A 17,376-nucleotide genomic window follows, 5' to 3' on the forward strand; every position below is an offset into this window, starting at 1 on the left:
ATTATACATCTCAACTTCAGTTGTTCAATTTCTAGTTCCTACTCCTGTTTAAGCTAGCTAAACTCCTCTCCTCTTAACACCTGTTCATGACTACATGTATGAAAATCGAAACATATTATTGCTGCAAGGTCCACATGCTAATAGATGGTCAGTCTCTTGTGTTTTCCTTCCATACAACTTCTGTCGAGCATATATTCTTCACCCTATTTTGTACTATTTGTGATCTTGACATTAACCAAATTGTAGAATGGTGGACCTCAGTATAATGATTGTAAGCCTGTTTTTATACAAGTCCTGTCCTATCAGGAATTCATCTTGTGTGTTCTTATCACATTAGACATAAAATATCATGGTTCAACAAATAATAACTGCTGTTGATTTGGTTTGGATAAGCATTTATTGTTAGGCATATGGATTTATTCACTACTGTAGCAAACCCTTGATGTCTAGAATTGAGCAGTTGTTTGGGAGAGACTAGAATTATTCATGACAGTAGTAGTATTTTTTTAATGATATGTTTTTGTTTGTTTGTGATGGGTCCCATTATTCAGCAAAATGCAAGATATTTGGAGCATCATGATAGTACATCTGCTCTGGAACATGTTCTCATACTTCTAGCTTCTCATGTTGGCCATCATCCGTGTTATTGTCCAATTGTGGATCCAAGATGGAGTTTTTCCTCTCAGCTTTTATCTATTCCTTTCGTCTGGCATCATTTGCCACATTTTAAGAAGGTGAGCATTTCCTTTATTTTTTTGTTTGATGACTCCTTATTAAGAAAATAATTATGACTTGCAAACTTAGTAATTGTTGCCTTGGTGAATCTAAGGCTGTGTTTGGTTGGACTTTTAGAGCCAACTTCTAGCTTTTCAAAGCTATAAGCTAACCAACGGGGTAAAATGAGAAGCAGAAATTGCAAAAGTTGCAGCTTCTCCGTAGTGCAATATTCACAGCTGGTGCACCCCCAACTTCAGAATGGTATTTTTAGCTGCCCCCTTGAAACTGCAACGCATTTACCCACCACTGCCACTCCCAAGTCATACCACTTTGTTCTCTTTTTCTCTTACTCACGCACAGAAAACGAACAGGACACACGCACAGAATTCGCGCCGCCCGACCTGCGCGACTCTGCCGCTCGTAACCCCTCGGCTCTGTCCGGCGAACCTCGATGTCCAGCGCACCGGCCCTTCTCCTTCCTCCTTCCTCCTTCCAACTACTGCCTCCCTTTCCTCCCGCAGTGGTGGTCCGGCGACTCCGGGGCCGGTACACCAGCTCTTCTCCCCCTTCTCCTTCCTCCTCCCTCCCTCTGCCCCTATTACATCCCCTAGCTCCCCTCTTCCCGATGGTGCAGGTCCGGCCGTCCAATAGCGCCGGCGCATTGGCCCTCCTCCCTCCATCCCTCATCCCCATCCATCCGTCTTTGTTTCAAAATTTTCTTTCCCTGTTCATGTATTTTTTTTCCTGTTTTTCTTTTTGTGATTTGATGATTGATGATTAATAGCCATAGATTGGAGATTGTTAGCATACTATCATTAGTACTTGCTGCATATTGCTACTCGCCAGTGCATTTTCAAGTTTATGTATGAATGGATTGTGCTTGATATGTGTATGTGGTAATGCTTCGATGTGCAAATGATTGCAAGTTGTTGTTCAACTTGTGATTGGATAACATCCAATGCTCATTCAGTTACCTACAAATGTGCATACCACTGCTTTACGGTCAATTAACACATAAACGTATTCATTCAGGCCTCAGGGGCCTTACAGACAATTCACAGCCAAATCTACAGTTTCACAATCATTTTAACCAAACAGCATTCAGCTTCTCCACAGCAGCATTTTCACAGCAGCTTTTCAAGAATCTGCAGCTCAACCAAACACAGCCTAAGATTGTCTTAGATTATTACACATTGATATGAACTGTTCTACTTCTCCATTACAAACTCCGATTTGTTGGAATTTGTTATAGGACTGGTATGTTTTTACTAATTACTGTGATGAGGGCACAAATTATTGCAATGAAGGTGTATTTGATCACTCCTATTACATTGTTTCATTCTCAAATCTGAGACTCTTGGAATATTATGCATTAATATGAACTGCTATTATTTCTCCAATAGAAACTTTGATTTGTTGGGACCTGTTCTAGCAGTTGTATGCTTTTACTAATTATTGCAATCAGGGTACTAATTGTTGCAATGAAGGTATATTTGATCATTCTTATTGCTTATGTGACTTCAGGTTTTCTCTGCTAATGGATTCAGCACATATCATTTTCATCAGATAGCTTCCTTTTTGTCCTCTCATGCTGATATTATTCCAAATGATATATCAGCCAATCATCCAAGATATGTGTGTGTTCTTGCAAATGTACTTGAATGTGCAACCTGTAATTTGTCTGAACCGAAGTTTGCTTCTAATATGGTAGGTTTTCTATTTCCACCTATATTTTGTTTTGTTGTGTAGAGATGTATGGGGTTCTCTTATTCTGTACTCCCTCCGTTCGGAATTACTTGTCATAAAGATGAATGTATCTACAACTAAAATACATCTAGATACATTCATTTCTTGGACGAGTAATTCCAAACGGAGGGAGTACATGTTTACGGTTCCCCCCTTCACCGCCCAGTTGACACCATGGATTATTCACCCTTTACCTGGATATATCTCATGGCTTCTCTTAGTGAGTTCCTTCCTATTCTTGCACTTAATATGGTTCTCCCGTTTGGAGTGGATCTAGGAATGGATCTGCAAGTTAATCTCCAATATCGGTCTCTTGTTGATTGCGCCACTTGGTTGCTCGCAAGATGTGGGTATCTAGGAATGCCAATTTATGAGCTCCGCCCTGAGTCTTGAGGATATCTCTTTTCTAGTTTCTTCGGAGTGAATTCACTTCCTTCTAGAGTTCCACACAGCCCCCCTGGTTTCTGTTACGAACTGAACCCTTGTATTGCTATGGGCCAAACAGGTCAGATACATATGCAAATAAACCCCTATATAAGGGAGAAACTACACACCCCTATACACAACACTATAACACTTGACACCCCCCTCAAACTTAGGGTGGGTCTACAACACTGAGTTTGGAAAGAAAAAAGCTGTGTTGAGCTTGGGTTTGTGCCTTCGTGAAGAAATCTGCAAGTTGGAGCTTGGAGGGCATGAACTGGAGAGCCACAATCTGGTCTTGCACCTGCCATCGCGTGTAAGAAGTATCCACACCAATGTGTTTCGTGAGCTCATGCTTCACAGGATCATGAGCAATGCTGATCGCGTCGGTGCTTTCCGAAGAAAGAGGAGTCGGTGGAGTAGTAGAGACCCCAAAATCATCAAGAAGCCACCGCAACCAAGTGACTTCAGCTGTCAGTGCTGCCATAGCCCTCAACTCAGCCTCAGCACTCGAACGGGAAACCGCTATCTGTTTCTTAGTCTTCCAGGTAATCAAAGAGGAACCAAGAAAAAACACAGTAGGCTGAAAGGGATCGATGATCACTTAGCCCACGTGGCGTCAGAATATGCCTGAATCTCCAAGGAACTCGAACAAGGAAAAAATAGGCAGCGAGAGGAGGTTCAACGAAGATAGTGCAGAACCCGAAGCAGGTGAGAGTAGTGAAGCTGAGTAGGAGCAGAAACAAACTGGCTCAAAATGTGGACAACATGAGAGATGTCAGGACGGATGCCAAGGTAGACAAGGCTCCCAACAAGGTGACGATATCGGCTGGGGTCCTTAAGAGGCTCACCATTAGTGGGCCGAAGGTGAACTCCAAGCTCCATGGGAGTGTCCACGGGTGCGCTGATCAAAAAGACATGCACGAGCAAGAAGCTCCTGAGTATACTTCTCTTGAGAGAGAAGAGTGCCCTCGGGCGTAGAAGACACCTCAAGACCAAGGAAATATCGAAGTGGACCCAGATCTGACATCAAGAACTTTCACTAAGACGCTTCTTCACAAAATCAATGAATGAAGAATCATCGCCGGTGATGATCATGTCATCGACATATAGAAGAAGCGTCCGACCACAAGTGGAGGTGTGAACAAAGAGTGCAGGGTCGTGATCGCTGGCTTTGAAACCAGCATCTGTGACAAAGAAGGACAAGCGCTCAAACCAGGCACGAGGAGCTTGCTTGAGCCCATAAAGAGAACGTCGTAGACGGCAGACCATGCCAGAAGGAACATAGTATCCTGGAGGCTACTTCTAGATATTTCTACTCTAGTGTGCTATTTCCTTTCTTTTCTTTTCTTTACCGTAGCTCCAGTTTTCTAGAGTGTATGAGTAGCTATGAGTAGAATGGTGAATATTAAGTAATATTTTCTAGACTGTTCCAGTTATAAGTAGAAGTGAGGTGTGAAGACTTCTCAAAGCCCTATAAATAGAGGTCCTCACCTCTAGTTTGAAAATAGCCATGTACCCCACTGCCTATAATAGAACTTGGTGTTCTTATCTAAGATCTTGGAGTATATCTTGTGCTCTAGGAGTTCGAATTGAACTCCTGCTGCCATATCAGCCCTAGCTCCGCCTCTAGAGCGATATCTAGCGCATAAAGTTGAAGTTGTTCCTTCAACACTTGTGCTATACACTTTATAGCAGCAAGTTGGAGTTGCTCCTCCACAACCTTGTGCTGCTTCAAAGTCTTCCTAATCTTCCAAACCACCGAATAAGCCCAAAAGATTTATCATAACAGGCGGGGGCATTCATGTTGATGATTCTCAGGTTTAATCAATCCGAGAATGGCCAACTCTGAAGACCATTTCTGAAGTTAGAAAGTTTCATGGCCTTGCAACCTTCTATAGGTGATTTGTGAAGAATTTCAGCACTATCATGGCACCAATTAGTGAGTGTCTGAAGAAAGAAAGTCCCAATGGACTAGAGTGGCTGAAGTGTTTCAATGAGGTCAAGCATAAACTCTCACAAGCTCCTGTCTGTTCGGACACGTCCAGACGTGTCCATGGACAACCGGGAGGAAGTCGGCCCGCTAACGGTAGCCCTCAAATTTCCTCTGTTCGCGTGCCCTTATTATTTTTTTCAAGTCTTTTTTCTCCTAATATTGAAAATAATCAAATATAAATGCTAAAATGCATCAATAATTTGAAGATACATATTCCAATGCAACAATATTCAAATATAATAAATATTACAATCCAAACATTAAAGTTTTCAAATATAATAGTTCAAATTTAAATTTTGTTTATCCGCCCGCATACTCCAATTCAGAAGCTGTGTATGTGTTCCTTGATACAAATCTGATGATGCATCTCGAGAAAATTCTCAAATGTTGTCATCTCTTGATGTGGAAACTGGATATGTTCACCCATCTATTCAGAATCTAGAACATTGCAGACACTCTCACCCTCATCCTCCACAATCATGTTGTGCATGATCACACACCAGGTCATCACCTCCCACAATGTCTTTGAATCCCATTGTTAGCAGGTCCGCGAACAGCTGCAAAACATGCTTGGAGAGCACTCCAAATGCCCTCGCCACATTCTTTCTAGCACCTTGTCTAGCAGCAAAGTGAAATTTCTTGTTAATTATTGGATTGGAGATGGTATTGACAATCGTCGTTCACGAGGATAGATACCATAAAATACCACACATGTTGTAGTCGTGCCAATTGATGAAATAGGTGCACATCATAGCCTTGCATACAATGGAGAACAATGGAGCATGTTGATGTCATTGTGAGACCAGGCATGCCAAAGAAAGAATGCCAAATCCAGAGGTCTTGCGATGCAACCGCTTCAAGAATGATGGTGGGTTTTTTAACATGGCCTTGGTATTGCCCTTGTTAAGCATGGTAGTTCTTCCACTTCCAGTGCATGCAATCCAGGAAATCGAGCAAATCGAGCATACCTGGAGACTCTTGATTCTCCAAGTGCCAAAATCCTGTGTCCTTGGCATTTGGTTCCCTCGAGTACTCCGATCTAAACACCTTCACCAGCGCAGTAGCAAATCATACCATTGCTTCCAAGTATGTGCTCTTATATAGACATCCAAAGGTACTCATCCCACTGGTCTGCCGCGCAAGCATCCTCATAGCAGCCATGCACTTCTCCACTGGTCGGTGGCTGTGCCATGCAAGTATCCTCGGTGGCTGTGCCATGCAAGTATCCTAGCAGCCGTGCACTTCTGGAGACCAGAGAACCCAAGCAAGCGAACAGCATCCCTCTTCAGCTTGAAGTAATCATCATAGGCCTTGACATCATCTATTATGCGCAAGAACAGTGGTCGGCGCCTCTGGTAGCAATGGCGAAAATAGCGCTTGAGTAGCGCATAGGGGGCACAATAGTTGTCTTAGAGATCAACATGGTCCCTTGCCCGGCGGTGATTGAACACTCGGATGTCACGATGTTGAACCCTTTAGGTTGGGAAGCTTAGTTCAGAAGCATGCTGTACCGTGCATTGCTGCTATTTTACTGTACATCTCAGTTACAACGATCAAAGCGTAATTGACTGAAGATATTGAATTAATATACTGAAGATGCTGAATTCATATTAATTCTTGGCATGTTATAAACTTTCTGTGCGCATTTTCTTTCCAAACAGGTAGCTGACATCATTGGTATTTCTATGTCATTGCTGGAGCAGTTGGCAAAAATCAAGCCACCTAGTGAAAGTAAGTTACATTTCAGTTACAACCTTTTATCTCTCGCTGTGTAGCTTGCCTGTACAGATGTTTTAAAAAGTGATAGGCGTTAATTGTTCGTTTTGCCACCGCCTTGCGCTTTTCTGACCAAAGTTCACCGCCAGCGCTCCGCAAGGCGCTCAAATCCGTGGCGCTTTTGGTGCCGTGGATGATCTGGAAACATAGGAACGCATGCGTTTTTGACCATGTGAGCCCATTGCTCAATGAGCTTGTTGACAGGATCAAGGACGAGGCCCACTGTTGGGCAAGGGCTGGGGCTCAAGGGCTCAGGGTCGTTTTGCCATCATCATGGGATGTCCACTGATCAGCTGACAACGGTGTAAAACTGCCTCCTAGGAGGATGTAAATTTCCTATCTTTCCAATGCAATGAAACGCAAAGGCCATTTGCGTTTTCTCGAAAAAATAATAATTATGCGCACATTAAGCGCTGGACGTTTTGCTATCGAGTAGAGCTTAGGTGTGCCTTTTTCTTTAACTATGCCTGTACTTGATTATAGAGAAACGGAAAGGCTTGCATCTCGCTGTATTGGATAGATGGAGAAAGTCCCCGTTACAGCGTCTTGGCCGTGGTAGGCTTGAAGAGCTCCAGCAGTCGACGATTTTTTCGCTGACCTTAGGAGGCCTTGTTGTTGATCGGACCTAAGAGAGAGCCTCATGCCAAGTTATGTGCCAAAACAGACAATCAACATGGAGGCCTTGCTGTTGATAGGACCCAAGAGAGAACCTCATGCTAAGACATCCACCAAAACTGACGATCAACACGGAGGAGGCCCATCGTTTGCTTAGCTTGATCACAGAACTGCGATCCAAGACTGCGATCTAGGAGAACCTTCACCTTTCGAAGTGCCGAGCCTTTCCAAGTTAGCTTGCAAGCCGTGTACTTGAAGGAGACTGAAATGTCGCCTGGTTGTAGGATCTGGCTGAATAGCAGCCGTGGGCCTCCCACTTCCGCACAAGCATATCCATGTAAAGCTGGAAGCCTGGAAGTCATCCATAGCTTGGCAAAGTGCGATATAATGCATCAGCTCAAGCATACCCGATGCTCGTTGGATATCCCTAACCCAAGATCTCTCTTGTAGTGCATGTACCGATGTAACATTTTGTGTTGTCACTTATATTGTAGGCCCTTATGATAGTGAGAAGTTCCTGCAAAATGTGATTTACTTCACCTGAACTTGGTTGAAATCATAATATTTTTTTCTTTGCCTCTGTTATTAGATTAAAATACATTAGTGAAAACTCGAGAGTACAGAAGAATCATGAATCACAAGCACATCTAAAACTTAGGTCGTAGTCTCTTGCCTTGTATAAACTAGTACATTATGTTGTATATAGGTAGTTTATAAATACTCCCTCCGTTCAGAAATATAAGATGTTTTGCATATTTCAATATGGACTGCATACGGACTGAAATGAATGAACGAACACACTAAAACGTGACTATATACATCTGATTAAATAAAAGTTAGAACATCTTATATTTGTGAGCGGAGGGAGTATTTTTAATTTACTCTCCCATCTCATATATATTAATAGATTACCTGTGCCCATGTAACCATATGGTATACATAAAAAAAGCAATCTCAGTGTCATTTATGAGTCACTCATTGGAGCTTAGGTCACGCAGAGTCCGCGGGTAGAATGTAGCCCCGTTGCCATCCCTAGCTGACATTTTGTAACTGTAAACTGATCACAAATTGTTGATCTATTTGCATCTCAGTGGTATTCTAGTGCTCTTAAGATTTGTTCCTACTAGATGTTCTTTTAACTTTCTAAACTGGAGTCTAAGGTGAGTCGTATTCTTCTTATATATCTACAGTGTTAGGTGACAATGATGCCATGACCATGAGTGGTGGTGTTAAGAATGGTGTTGATGTTGATTTGCGAAGACATATACTTGGATTATTTGATCCAAATTCAAGGTTGCTTGAATATCTGGTATGCTTATTTGTTGAAAGTTACTCTCTTTAGTTTATTGGGCTCCCATGCCCAATTCTGATTTGTTTTGTTTGACCTTCGCATGTATTACACATAGGTGAATGCTATGGTTAAATGTACATTGAGCACCGACGATGCTAACCTAGTTGGGCCATCAGATGTTGAGATGGAAGTTATAGGTTCTATTTGTGCTTTTCTTCATGTCATGGGGAATACGTTTCATCTAGATGGAATTATGACTACGCTGGCCTACCATACTGAAATTGTTCCTGCATTATGGAATTTCATTAAGCACTGTCATGAAAACCAGAGATGGCAATCTTTTTCCAAGTGTGTGTCTCTGTGGCTTGCAGATGCTCCTGGTTGGCTTCTGCCAGTGTCCATATTTTGTCCTATATACAAGTAAGAGAGCTCAATTTATACTGTCACAAACGGTTACTAGTTAATTAGTTTTCATTTCATTTTCTTTGTCTTCTTATTAGCAAATTGAAATGTGGATTGTTTTCTCTTTTCTCAGGAATACACCTTGACAATTTTAGTTTTTTTTACCTTGTATCAGGCACATGTTAGAGACCCTTGATAAGATTGAATTCTGTGAACAAAAGCAGCCTTTTTCACTCGAAAGTTTAAAATCGCTGATTCTTATTTTAAAGGAGGTATGCACACAACACAACCATCACCATGTTATTATTGAATGTACATCTAGAATTAGTTTATATACTCGCATACTCGATTTTTGGTGTTACATTATGAGTTAAATTTAATTTGCAGGTTTTATGGGAACTCTTTTGGATTATTCCTTCATATATCTCTTCTACTCCGACTGTATTATCCAATGTTTTATCCCTAAACAAAATGTCGTTCGAGAATCTCAAGAGCAGAGCTAGGATTGAGTTGGCTGAATTACTTATACAGGTGTCTGGATATCATACTCTTGTTTCATACAAGTTATTTTTGAACAAGCTTTAATTTTTAATTGTTGCCTGCTTCCTATCATGGTTATTTCAACTATAATGATTAGTGAGGTGCAGCGAAATATCCTGTCATACAGCGTACTGTGTTACACTTCTTCTGTACTAGCATATCTTTGGGTAGTGGACATGTTACCGGTGGTTGTGATGGAGACGGTCGAGAAAAGAACAGAATCCATTTGACTTCTTCTACATACTTCTACTGCATTCTAGATTGGTTAATCATTTTAGTCATATGTTGTTGTAGTTGTCTTCTTAACCTTTAAGTACTGTTTTCTAGAGTTATCTAGCTCTGAGTAGAAGTTGAGATGTCTTAAACTCAAAGTATTATTTTCTAGAATCTTCTAGATAAGATTTGAAGTTGAGATGTGAAGACTTCACAAAGCCTATAAATAGAGGTCCTCACCTCTAGTTTGTAACCCAGACTAGGTATCGGGTACCCACTACTCTTAATAGAACTTGGTGTTCTTATCTTAGATCTTGTGCTCTAGGAGTTCTGGATCTAGCTCTTGCTGCCATATTAGGCGTATCTTCTCCAGCGTGATATCTAGCGCAACATGTTGAAGTAGTTCCTTCAGCACGTGTGCTGTACACTTCATAGCAGCAAGGTGGTGTTGCTCCTCCATAATCTTGTGCTGCTTCGGGTTGGAATAATCTTAAGAACCCATTCTTGGTTATTGGATATCATACTGCATTCTTATCATGCCATTTCATGGATCTTAAGTTGCAAGATAGTTGGTGCGTGAACAACCATTTTGTTTACGACACACATGCTTATTATCGCATGTCGTTTAATTGTTTACCAGAAGTAGTTTCTACTCCTTCTGTTATTTGTTTTGAGGGAGTTTATTACACACTAAATCTGGAACCTAATTGCAGTTGCAAGACTGGAACAACCGTTGCCCATTCGCTTCTGCTAGTGATTTCTGTCGAGAAGAAATAAGTGAACATTTTGTCAATCAGGTAGTAGCAGTGTTATCTCACCGCTGTTTTTATTTGTCGAAATATGTTTCAAACCACATTTCGTGAACATTGTGCACATGTTTTTCAGGCGATACTTTCCAACACTCGAGAATCAGAGATTATAAAGATTGCTCCTTTTTTGGTGCCTTTTGACATTAGAGTCAAAATATTTACTGTAAGCTATAACTAATCTGTTGTGTAAATATTGTTGACGAAGATTAGTACATCTATTATAGGATAATAATGTATTACAAGTTTATATTCCTTTGGTCAGTCGCACTTGGAAAATTCTAGACAATCATCCCGCCAGCCCCGTCGGTTGGAAGTACGAAAATCTCGACTTCTAGATGATGCTTTTGCTCAGCTAAGTGTGCTCTCCAAAGAAGGTCTTAAATCACAAGTATGACAATGATCTAGTTTATCTCCGTCCTTTGTTAGCAGTAAGCAAAATTCTAGTGCTCCCATTTGTGTGGACAAAGTTTGATTTTTAATCATCTTCTGTTAATGCTTCAATAGTTTTCAATTTTTTTCATGAAATCAGGTCAGTTTTGTATTTGAGTTTTTGTGCATGACAGTCACCGTTTTGCAATGTTGTCAATATTCCTTTTCTAACTTCCTAGTGTCACTATCGGTGTTTGCAGGAATTCCTCTTTTGCTTTTTACCTCACTGAAATTCCTCTTAAAACCAGTATCCTGACTTCACAATGAAATCTTTCTAGTTTGAAGTGAAATTTTACGATGAGTGTGATCTAGAAGAAAAAAGGATTGACGACACAGGATTCCGAGTTTTCATGGAAAACGTCACCCGTGATGCTTTTGATGTGCAGTATGGCCTATTCAAGGTATCTGGTGTTCAGTACAATGGCATTAGTTACTTCTTACTGTCAGAGCTGTACTAATGTATGCTTGGGCATGCTTCTTATTAGTTCGTATTGGTGTGCAATAGCTGAAAGTGATGGGTAGGACGATGCATCCCAGTTGGCATATTCAGTTATGGTTGCTCACATTTTATGATCTTATTGTAGGAAACGGTTGATCATCTGCTGTATCCCAACCCAAGATCGAGGTTGGTTCATGAACAACATCTGCTGTATTTCCGTTTCCTTGGAATTCTTCTTGGGAAGGTAATTTAACTATATATCATTTCGTTGTCACTGTTGAGTAGGTTATTGGATGCTCGTGGAATGTAATTTTGGTAACAGATTTTCTGTGCTTTTATTTTTAAGTTGAATACATAGTTACATATTATGTAGCAGATGTCACCAACATAAAACATGGGTATCATGACAAGCATTGATGCCATTTTACTGCTAATCGAGACCAGGCTTCTATTCCTGTAACATGCCTTATATTTGACTGATAGAAAGGAAAGTCATGAGTATGCAATATTTTGTTGTCATTAATTTTACATTCGGCACACAATGCTGCATTATGCTATTTATTATGCAGAATAATTTAGGTTCAGCATACGGAAACACCATAACATCTATTTATAGTTCTATACATCAGCTTGCACATTCTGAATGATCCTGTCCATACACTGTTTGGTTGCCTGTCAGCATAAAGAAGCCACATATATGCAAATTGATGATATACTCCCTCCAGTTCATAATATGATGTTTTGGACAATATTTTGGAAGTTCGACTGCACATATCTCCAGAAGTCAGTTTGAGAACTGGAGAGAGTAATATTCAACTAAGCGTGCTAAATTTAGATAGTATCCATGCAAAAATTAGTAGGGTGTGATTTAACTGTGCTCAATTAATGTTTTTCAGGCAATGTATGAGGGCATAAAAGTTGCCTTGCCATTTGCAACATTCTTCTTAAGCAAGCTGAAACAAAAGTAACTCTTCTACACTCTTTTTGTGCAAGTTGGCTATATGTATTTTATGCTTGTAATGATCTTAAATTTGGTTAATTGGTAATGAGTGTATTTGGTTCAGAACATGGCAATGGATCAGTTGAATTTGCCTCAAGCATCAATGGAAGTAAACTATAGATAATATGTTAACGGCTTCTGTTTTTGCAGTTCGATAGTATTTTTATCTTTTAACAAACCATTCTCATGTGATACCATTCCATTTTACTGTCTTTGTTTTACTAGTGTTGCTAGCACTCACATCTGCTATTTCATCGTCAACTAGGTCGACCACCTTGAATGATCTGTTTTCACTGGATCCAGTTTCATACGAACATCTTTTGCAGTTAAAGGTTTGATTATGTTTCCGTTATCTTCCATGAATTTGTAGAGAAAATGGTTATTGACAGGTTTATGAATTGAGCGGCTACTATGAAGCACAATTGATGAACTGCGTAATTGTTATATGTTAAGATAAATACAATTATACAAATTATCATTATGTAAAATATTTTTTATTTCACGTCCAAGACATCCAGATGGTATGATTATATTTGTACCTTGAAATACCTTCATAATATATGAATATATCAGGTCCACTTTTATCTTTCTGAAATTTCATGCGACTTGAGTGCTTTTGCCTTGTTATGATTCTTTTTTCCATGCCCAGCGTTATGAGGGCAAACTCTTGGATTTGGAATTGCGTTTCGTTACCACAAATAATGAAAATGCTGACCAATCTGAAGAATTGCTTCCTGGTGGGAGAGGAATGCGTGTTACTGATCATAATGTTACTACTTATATTCATCTAATTGCCAACCATCGTTTAAACTATCAGGTAAAAATATTATAAATTTGTCATTTTCTCGTCAGGAAATGCTTTAAATAGTTTTTTTTTGTTTTGATCACAGATCCGTAGTCAAAGTACACATTTTTTGAGAGGTTTTCAACAACTCATACCAAAAGAATGGATTGATATGTTCAATGAACATGAAGTTCAGGTACTTGGTTATATTACCTGACAAATGGATAATATAAAACCACATTTTGGGACTAAGTGGCTTCTGTTTCTGTGTTAATATCAAATGTCATGTGGTTTTTTGTGTGTGCTGTTGTTGTATGGTTTGAGGCGCTATTGTTTTATCTTCTACTCCCTCCGTCCTAAAATAAGTGTCTCAACTTAGTTGAGACACTTATGTAAGTTGAGACACTTATTTTGGGATGGAGGGAGTACTTATTTGCTACTGTAGTCGTTCAACTGAACTAAAATGAACATTTTTTCCTAGTATTATCACATTTTTATCTTTCCATTGTCCTTTTTTCCTTTTTTTGCCTCTTAAGTTTCTCATATCCGGCTCTCCGAAAAGTTTGGACATTGATGACTTGCGGTCAAACACCAATTATGCTGGAGGATATCATGAGGTAAGCATTGTTTCACTATGCAAGGAAGATCATTGTTTCATTTCTCAAGAATGCAGTCTGACAATCTAATTCAAGTTTGTTGGCAAGGTTTCATTTCGATCATTAAGAATGTCGACTAATATAAATTTATTGAACCGGAGATTTTTTTTTTATACATGAAGAAAACTAGTATATAAGTAGATGCAGTCTTGTGGGGCCACTCTTCAGTCTTTCTCTCGCCTTGCTTCTTGTTTATATAAGCTCATGCTGTTTGAAAGATTGAAATGCAATGAATAGCAGGCGAGCAAAAACACAAGCCAATTTGGTCAGGGTGAACTACGAAAGTCCTAGTAGACCATTCAGTTATTCGCAACACAATGAAGTTCATAGTAAAGAGTACATGAAACGGAGTAAAAGTATAGGAAAAGTACAATTTACCCTCTCAACTTTCAGTCCACCATGGATCTCCAGATTGGACCTTTCTACCGAACCCATCAACTCCGTAATCCAATATAATTCGCTTCTTCATGATGGTCTGCGAAGCGGTGTTGCCGCATCTCATTCGTGATATGAATTGAAATGAGGTCGCAAATTAGCACAAGAACTAGCCAGAGTTCTAAAAATCAGGCTAGGTGCCACTGTCGCACGGGGCGTTTCCTGGGCACCGCGATTTGTCCTTGAGAGACCCCTAGGGAGCCAAGCCAAGGTCAAGCTCATCAGACCATGTCATGTGGTCGTTTGTCCATGGAATCAAACATTCCTACATGTGAATAACCTCATATGGCTGGAGCTGATACTAGGGCTCGTGTTTGCGGTGATGAATTGTAGAGCCTAACTCGCGCATCCACGTATAGTCAGATGCTATGTAGCTCAACCCAATAACTCACCACACTGGGACACAGTGGCAAACCTAGAATCGGAGCATTGGGGGTGCCAAATAGTATAATTTGATCTAAATATATCATATGTCTAACAATTAGTCGTTAAATAACATTAAATTGTTATACAATTAGGATATAATAAAGGGCAGCTCAGTGCATGTAGGTCCTGCTTGCGCATGGTCCGGGAAAGTCCGACCACTTTGGGTCTTTTGTACGCAACCTTTCCCTGCATTTCTACAATCGGCTGTTTCCAGGACTCGAACCCGTGACCTCATGATTCACAAGGCAACAGCTTTACCGCTCACCAAGGCTCCCCTTAACAATTAGGATATAATATGGTAAATTAGATTGCCGCCCTCTGCTGGGACATCAAGTCTGGAGCTGCCATGCTTGATGTCGAGCTCACCTGCTACCATGTCCTCACTATTGAGCCCCTTTACTGCTGTTGTGACTTGGCCCTGATCAAGTCTTCTTCTTCCTGTTCTCTCCCACCCTAGCATAGTACATCACGTCGCACAGCCTTGGTAGGTGGTGACTGGCTGCAGAGTGTTTTAAACATTGAAACCAGTGTCTTATTTAGACAACACAACAGTACAACAAACCATTGAAGTATTACTATCAAATAGTGAGATCTTCATGTTGATGTTGTTTTGGTGCAGGGTCATCAGGTTATTGATATGTTCTGGGAGGTTTTAGCAAGCTTCTCTTCATATGATCAGAACAAGTTTCTGAGGTAGACACCTCCCATTTTTTGTTCCCATCATGATTTTATATTCTTTGTAAAATAAATTATGTATCATTTTTCTTGCCTTTTGGCCTCGATGCTAATGTTAGCAGTTATACCTATTAAACCTAGTACTAGTAATCAGTTAAGTTGTATCTATTCTACTTTATTACCTTATAAATTCATGTTTGTTCTTTGGTATTTTTTTTCCACATGTGGCATCAGTTCTGAAATATTGAATTACATGGATTTCATTGAACACATAGGTTTGCCATTGGATGTTCTCGCGGCCCATTTCGTGGATTCCGACACGTTGTTCCGAAATTTAGCATTCTGAGGTTTAGTATATCTATCTTATACTCCCTCCGTCCCATAATATAAGAGCGTTTTTGACACTCTCTCGTTCTTTTGAGAATTATGATGTTCAAACTCCTATTTGATGCAGAGATTGTTACCTTGGAATGGACGAGCATATAGACCGTTCGCCTACTTCGGTGACTTGCCTGAATCAGCTGAAGCTCCCTCCTTATGCAACGTTAGTAAACCAAATAACTACAGTACATTAGTACATCCGATTATTTGGTATGGCTTGATGGATTCCCTGGTTTTTGCTCAACAGCAAGGAAATGTTGCGGGACAAATTGTTGCAGGCGGTGAGGTCTGCAGCTGGCTTGTAGAGACGCATAGGTTTTGATCTGGATTGACCGCTTGTGAACATGTGCAGTCGAGAAATGCAGAGGTTCTCGGGGTGCTACCTAGCTCATATCTCACCGACCAAACTAGGGATTTGTGCCCTGTTGGATATTTCTTCAAGTACTTCCTCCGGTTGGGTGTGTAGGGCGTGCGCATATTCGTACGTCCTTATTTGACTACCAATTTATGTGTTCTATGCAACAAAAATCGTGTGTTTAGAAATTTTATTGGAATATGAATCCAGTGGCATGCTTTTGATGGTATATAACACATGTTTCGTTTGTCATATCGAGGACTTGAAACCCGTGCCGATGTTAACACCCAGATAGTATATCACATGATCTATTACACTTGCTCACGAATTCGAGTATTGGGTGGTGATTACAAGCAGTGGTACACGAATGGAAAGGGGATCAGGGAGGAAGAGGACAGAGAGCCGTCGCCGCCTGGTGCCGTGATCCACTGTATGCCTTGCGCTCTTGTGCGTGTGACCTTAAGTAGCTGGGTTAGGTCACACCCACTCTGGTCCTTGTTTTCGCGGGTTGGGCTTCCTTTGCCTGGCGGGCCGGGCCCCGAGCGAGGTCGTGTGCTTGACGAGGGAAGGGCCTGGGGCGGTAGTGGGCCTGACATCCCCTCGAGAGGAGGCTTGGTTGACCCCAAGCCTTAGCCGCCGGAGAACATGCTTGTAGCTCCTTGTCTTCTCAGGTGTTGTTGATCTTGGTTCGATCTGACCAGCGCACCAACACTTGTTTGACCATGGCTCCTTGCTTGCGCTTCCGGCGAGTGTCGAGGATGGTTTGAGGCACAGTTGGTACATCAGAGAAGTACTGGCTCGATTGGCGTACTTGGGAGCACCGCGTGGCGCAGCATGGAAACGTGAAAGACGGGGTGGATTGTGGCTTGCGGAGGTAGCTCCAGTTTATACGCCACCTCGTTGATCTTGCTGATGATGGGAAAAGGACCATAGAACCGAAATGAGAGCTTCTGATTAGCTCGTTTTGCCACTGACATCTGGACATAAGGTTGAAGTTTCAGAAACACCATGTCACCCACTTCCAAACTGTGCTCAGATTGCTTCCGATCAGCTTGTTGCTTCATGCGAAGCCGTGCACACTACAAATGCTGTTGCAGCAAATCTTGAATGACAGCGCGCTCGTCCAACCAGGAGTGAAGTGACGACACTGAGTACGCTGTAGTGGTAGTAATCCCCCAATGTCGGGCTTCATGCCCAAACATGGCTTTGAAAGGAGTCATGCCAATGGAAGAGTAGGGGAAAGAATTATACCAGAACTGAGCGAGGGA

General features: G+C 41.1%; 1 protein-coding gene across 6 annotated transcripts in view; it reads left to right on the forward strand.

Annotated features, from left to right (window-relative positions):
- Positions 1-16,360, forward strand: part of LOC123069466 (E3 ubiquitin-protein ligase UPL6) — a 31,550-nt gene extending 15,190 nt beyond the window's left edge. For 2 of the 6 annotated variants that reach the window (XM_044492334.1, XM_044492339.1), the window contains 21 exons: positions 552-734; positions 2,242-2,424; positions 6,544-6,613; positions 8,464-8,582; positions 8,680-8,984; positions 9,142-9,238; positions 9,354-9,497; positions 10,433-10,516; positions 10,605-10,691; positions 10,791-10,916; positions 11,236-11,358; positions 11,542-11,640; positions 12,293-12,360; positions 12,662-12,728; positions 13,046-13,213; positions 13,287-13,376; positions 13,717-13,797; positions 15,317-15,390; positions 15,648-15,719; positions 15,827-15,916; positions 16,001-16,360. In XM_044492334.1, the coding sequence (XP_044348269.1) occupies positions 552-734; positions 2,242-2,424; positions 6,544-6,613; positions 8,464-8,582; positions 8,680-8,984; positions 9,142-9,238; positions 9,354-9,497; positions 10,433-10,516; positions 10,605-10,691; positions 10,791-10,916; positions 11,236-11,358; positions 11,542-11,640; positions 12,293-12,360; positions 12,662-12,728; positions 13,046-13,213; positions 13,287-13,376; positions 13,717-13,797; positions 15,317-15,390; positions 15,648-15,719; positions 15,827-15,916; positions 16,001-16,058 (2,388 nt within the window). In that variant the 3' untranslated portion in view covers positions 16,059-16,360. The remainder of the gene's footprint in view (positions 1-551; positions 735-2,241; positions 2,425-6,543; positions 6,614-8,463; positions 8,583-8,679; positions 8,985-9,141; positions 9,239-9,353; positions 9,498-10,432; positions 10,517-10,604; positions 10,692-10,790; positions 10,917-11,235; positions 11,359-11,541; positions 11,641-12,292; positions 12,361-12,661; positions 12,729-13,045; positions 13,214-13,286; positions 13,377-13,716; positions 13,798-15,316; positions 15,391-15,647; positions 15,720-15,826; positions 15,917-16,000) is intronic. The other 4 variants (XM_044492336.1, XM_044492337.1, XM_044492335.1 and 1 more) reach the window with 3 other exon arrangements.
- Positions 16,361-17,376: the final 1,016 nt, after the last annotated feature.

The sequence above is a fragment of the Triticum aestivum genome, chromosome 3B (genome assembly GCF_018294505.1).
Source record: "Triticum aestivum cultivar Chinese Spring chromosome 3B, IWGSC CS RefSeq v2.1, whole genome shotgun sequence".
Classification (NCBI taxonomy): domain Eukaryota; kingdom Viridiplantae; phylum Streptophyta; class Magnoliopsida; order Poales; family Poaceae; genus Triticum; species Triticum aestivum.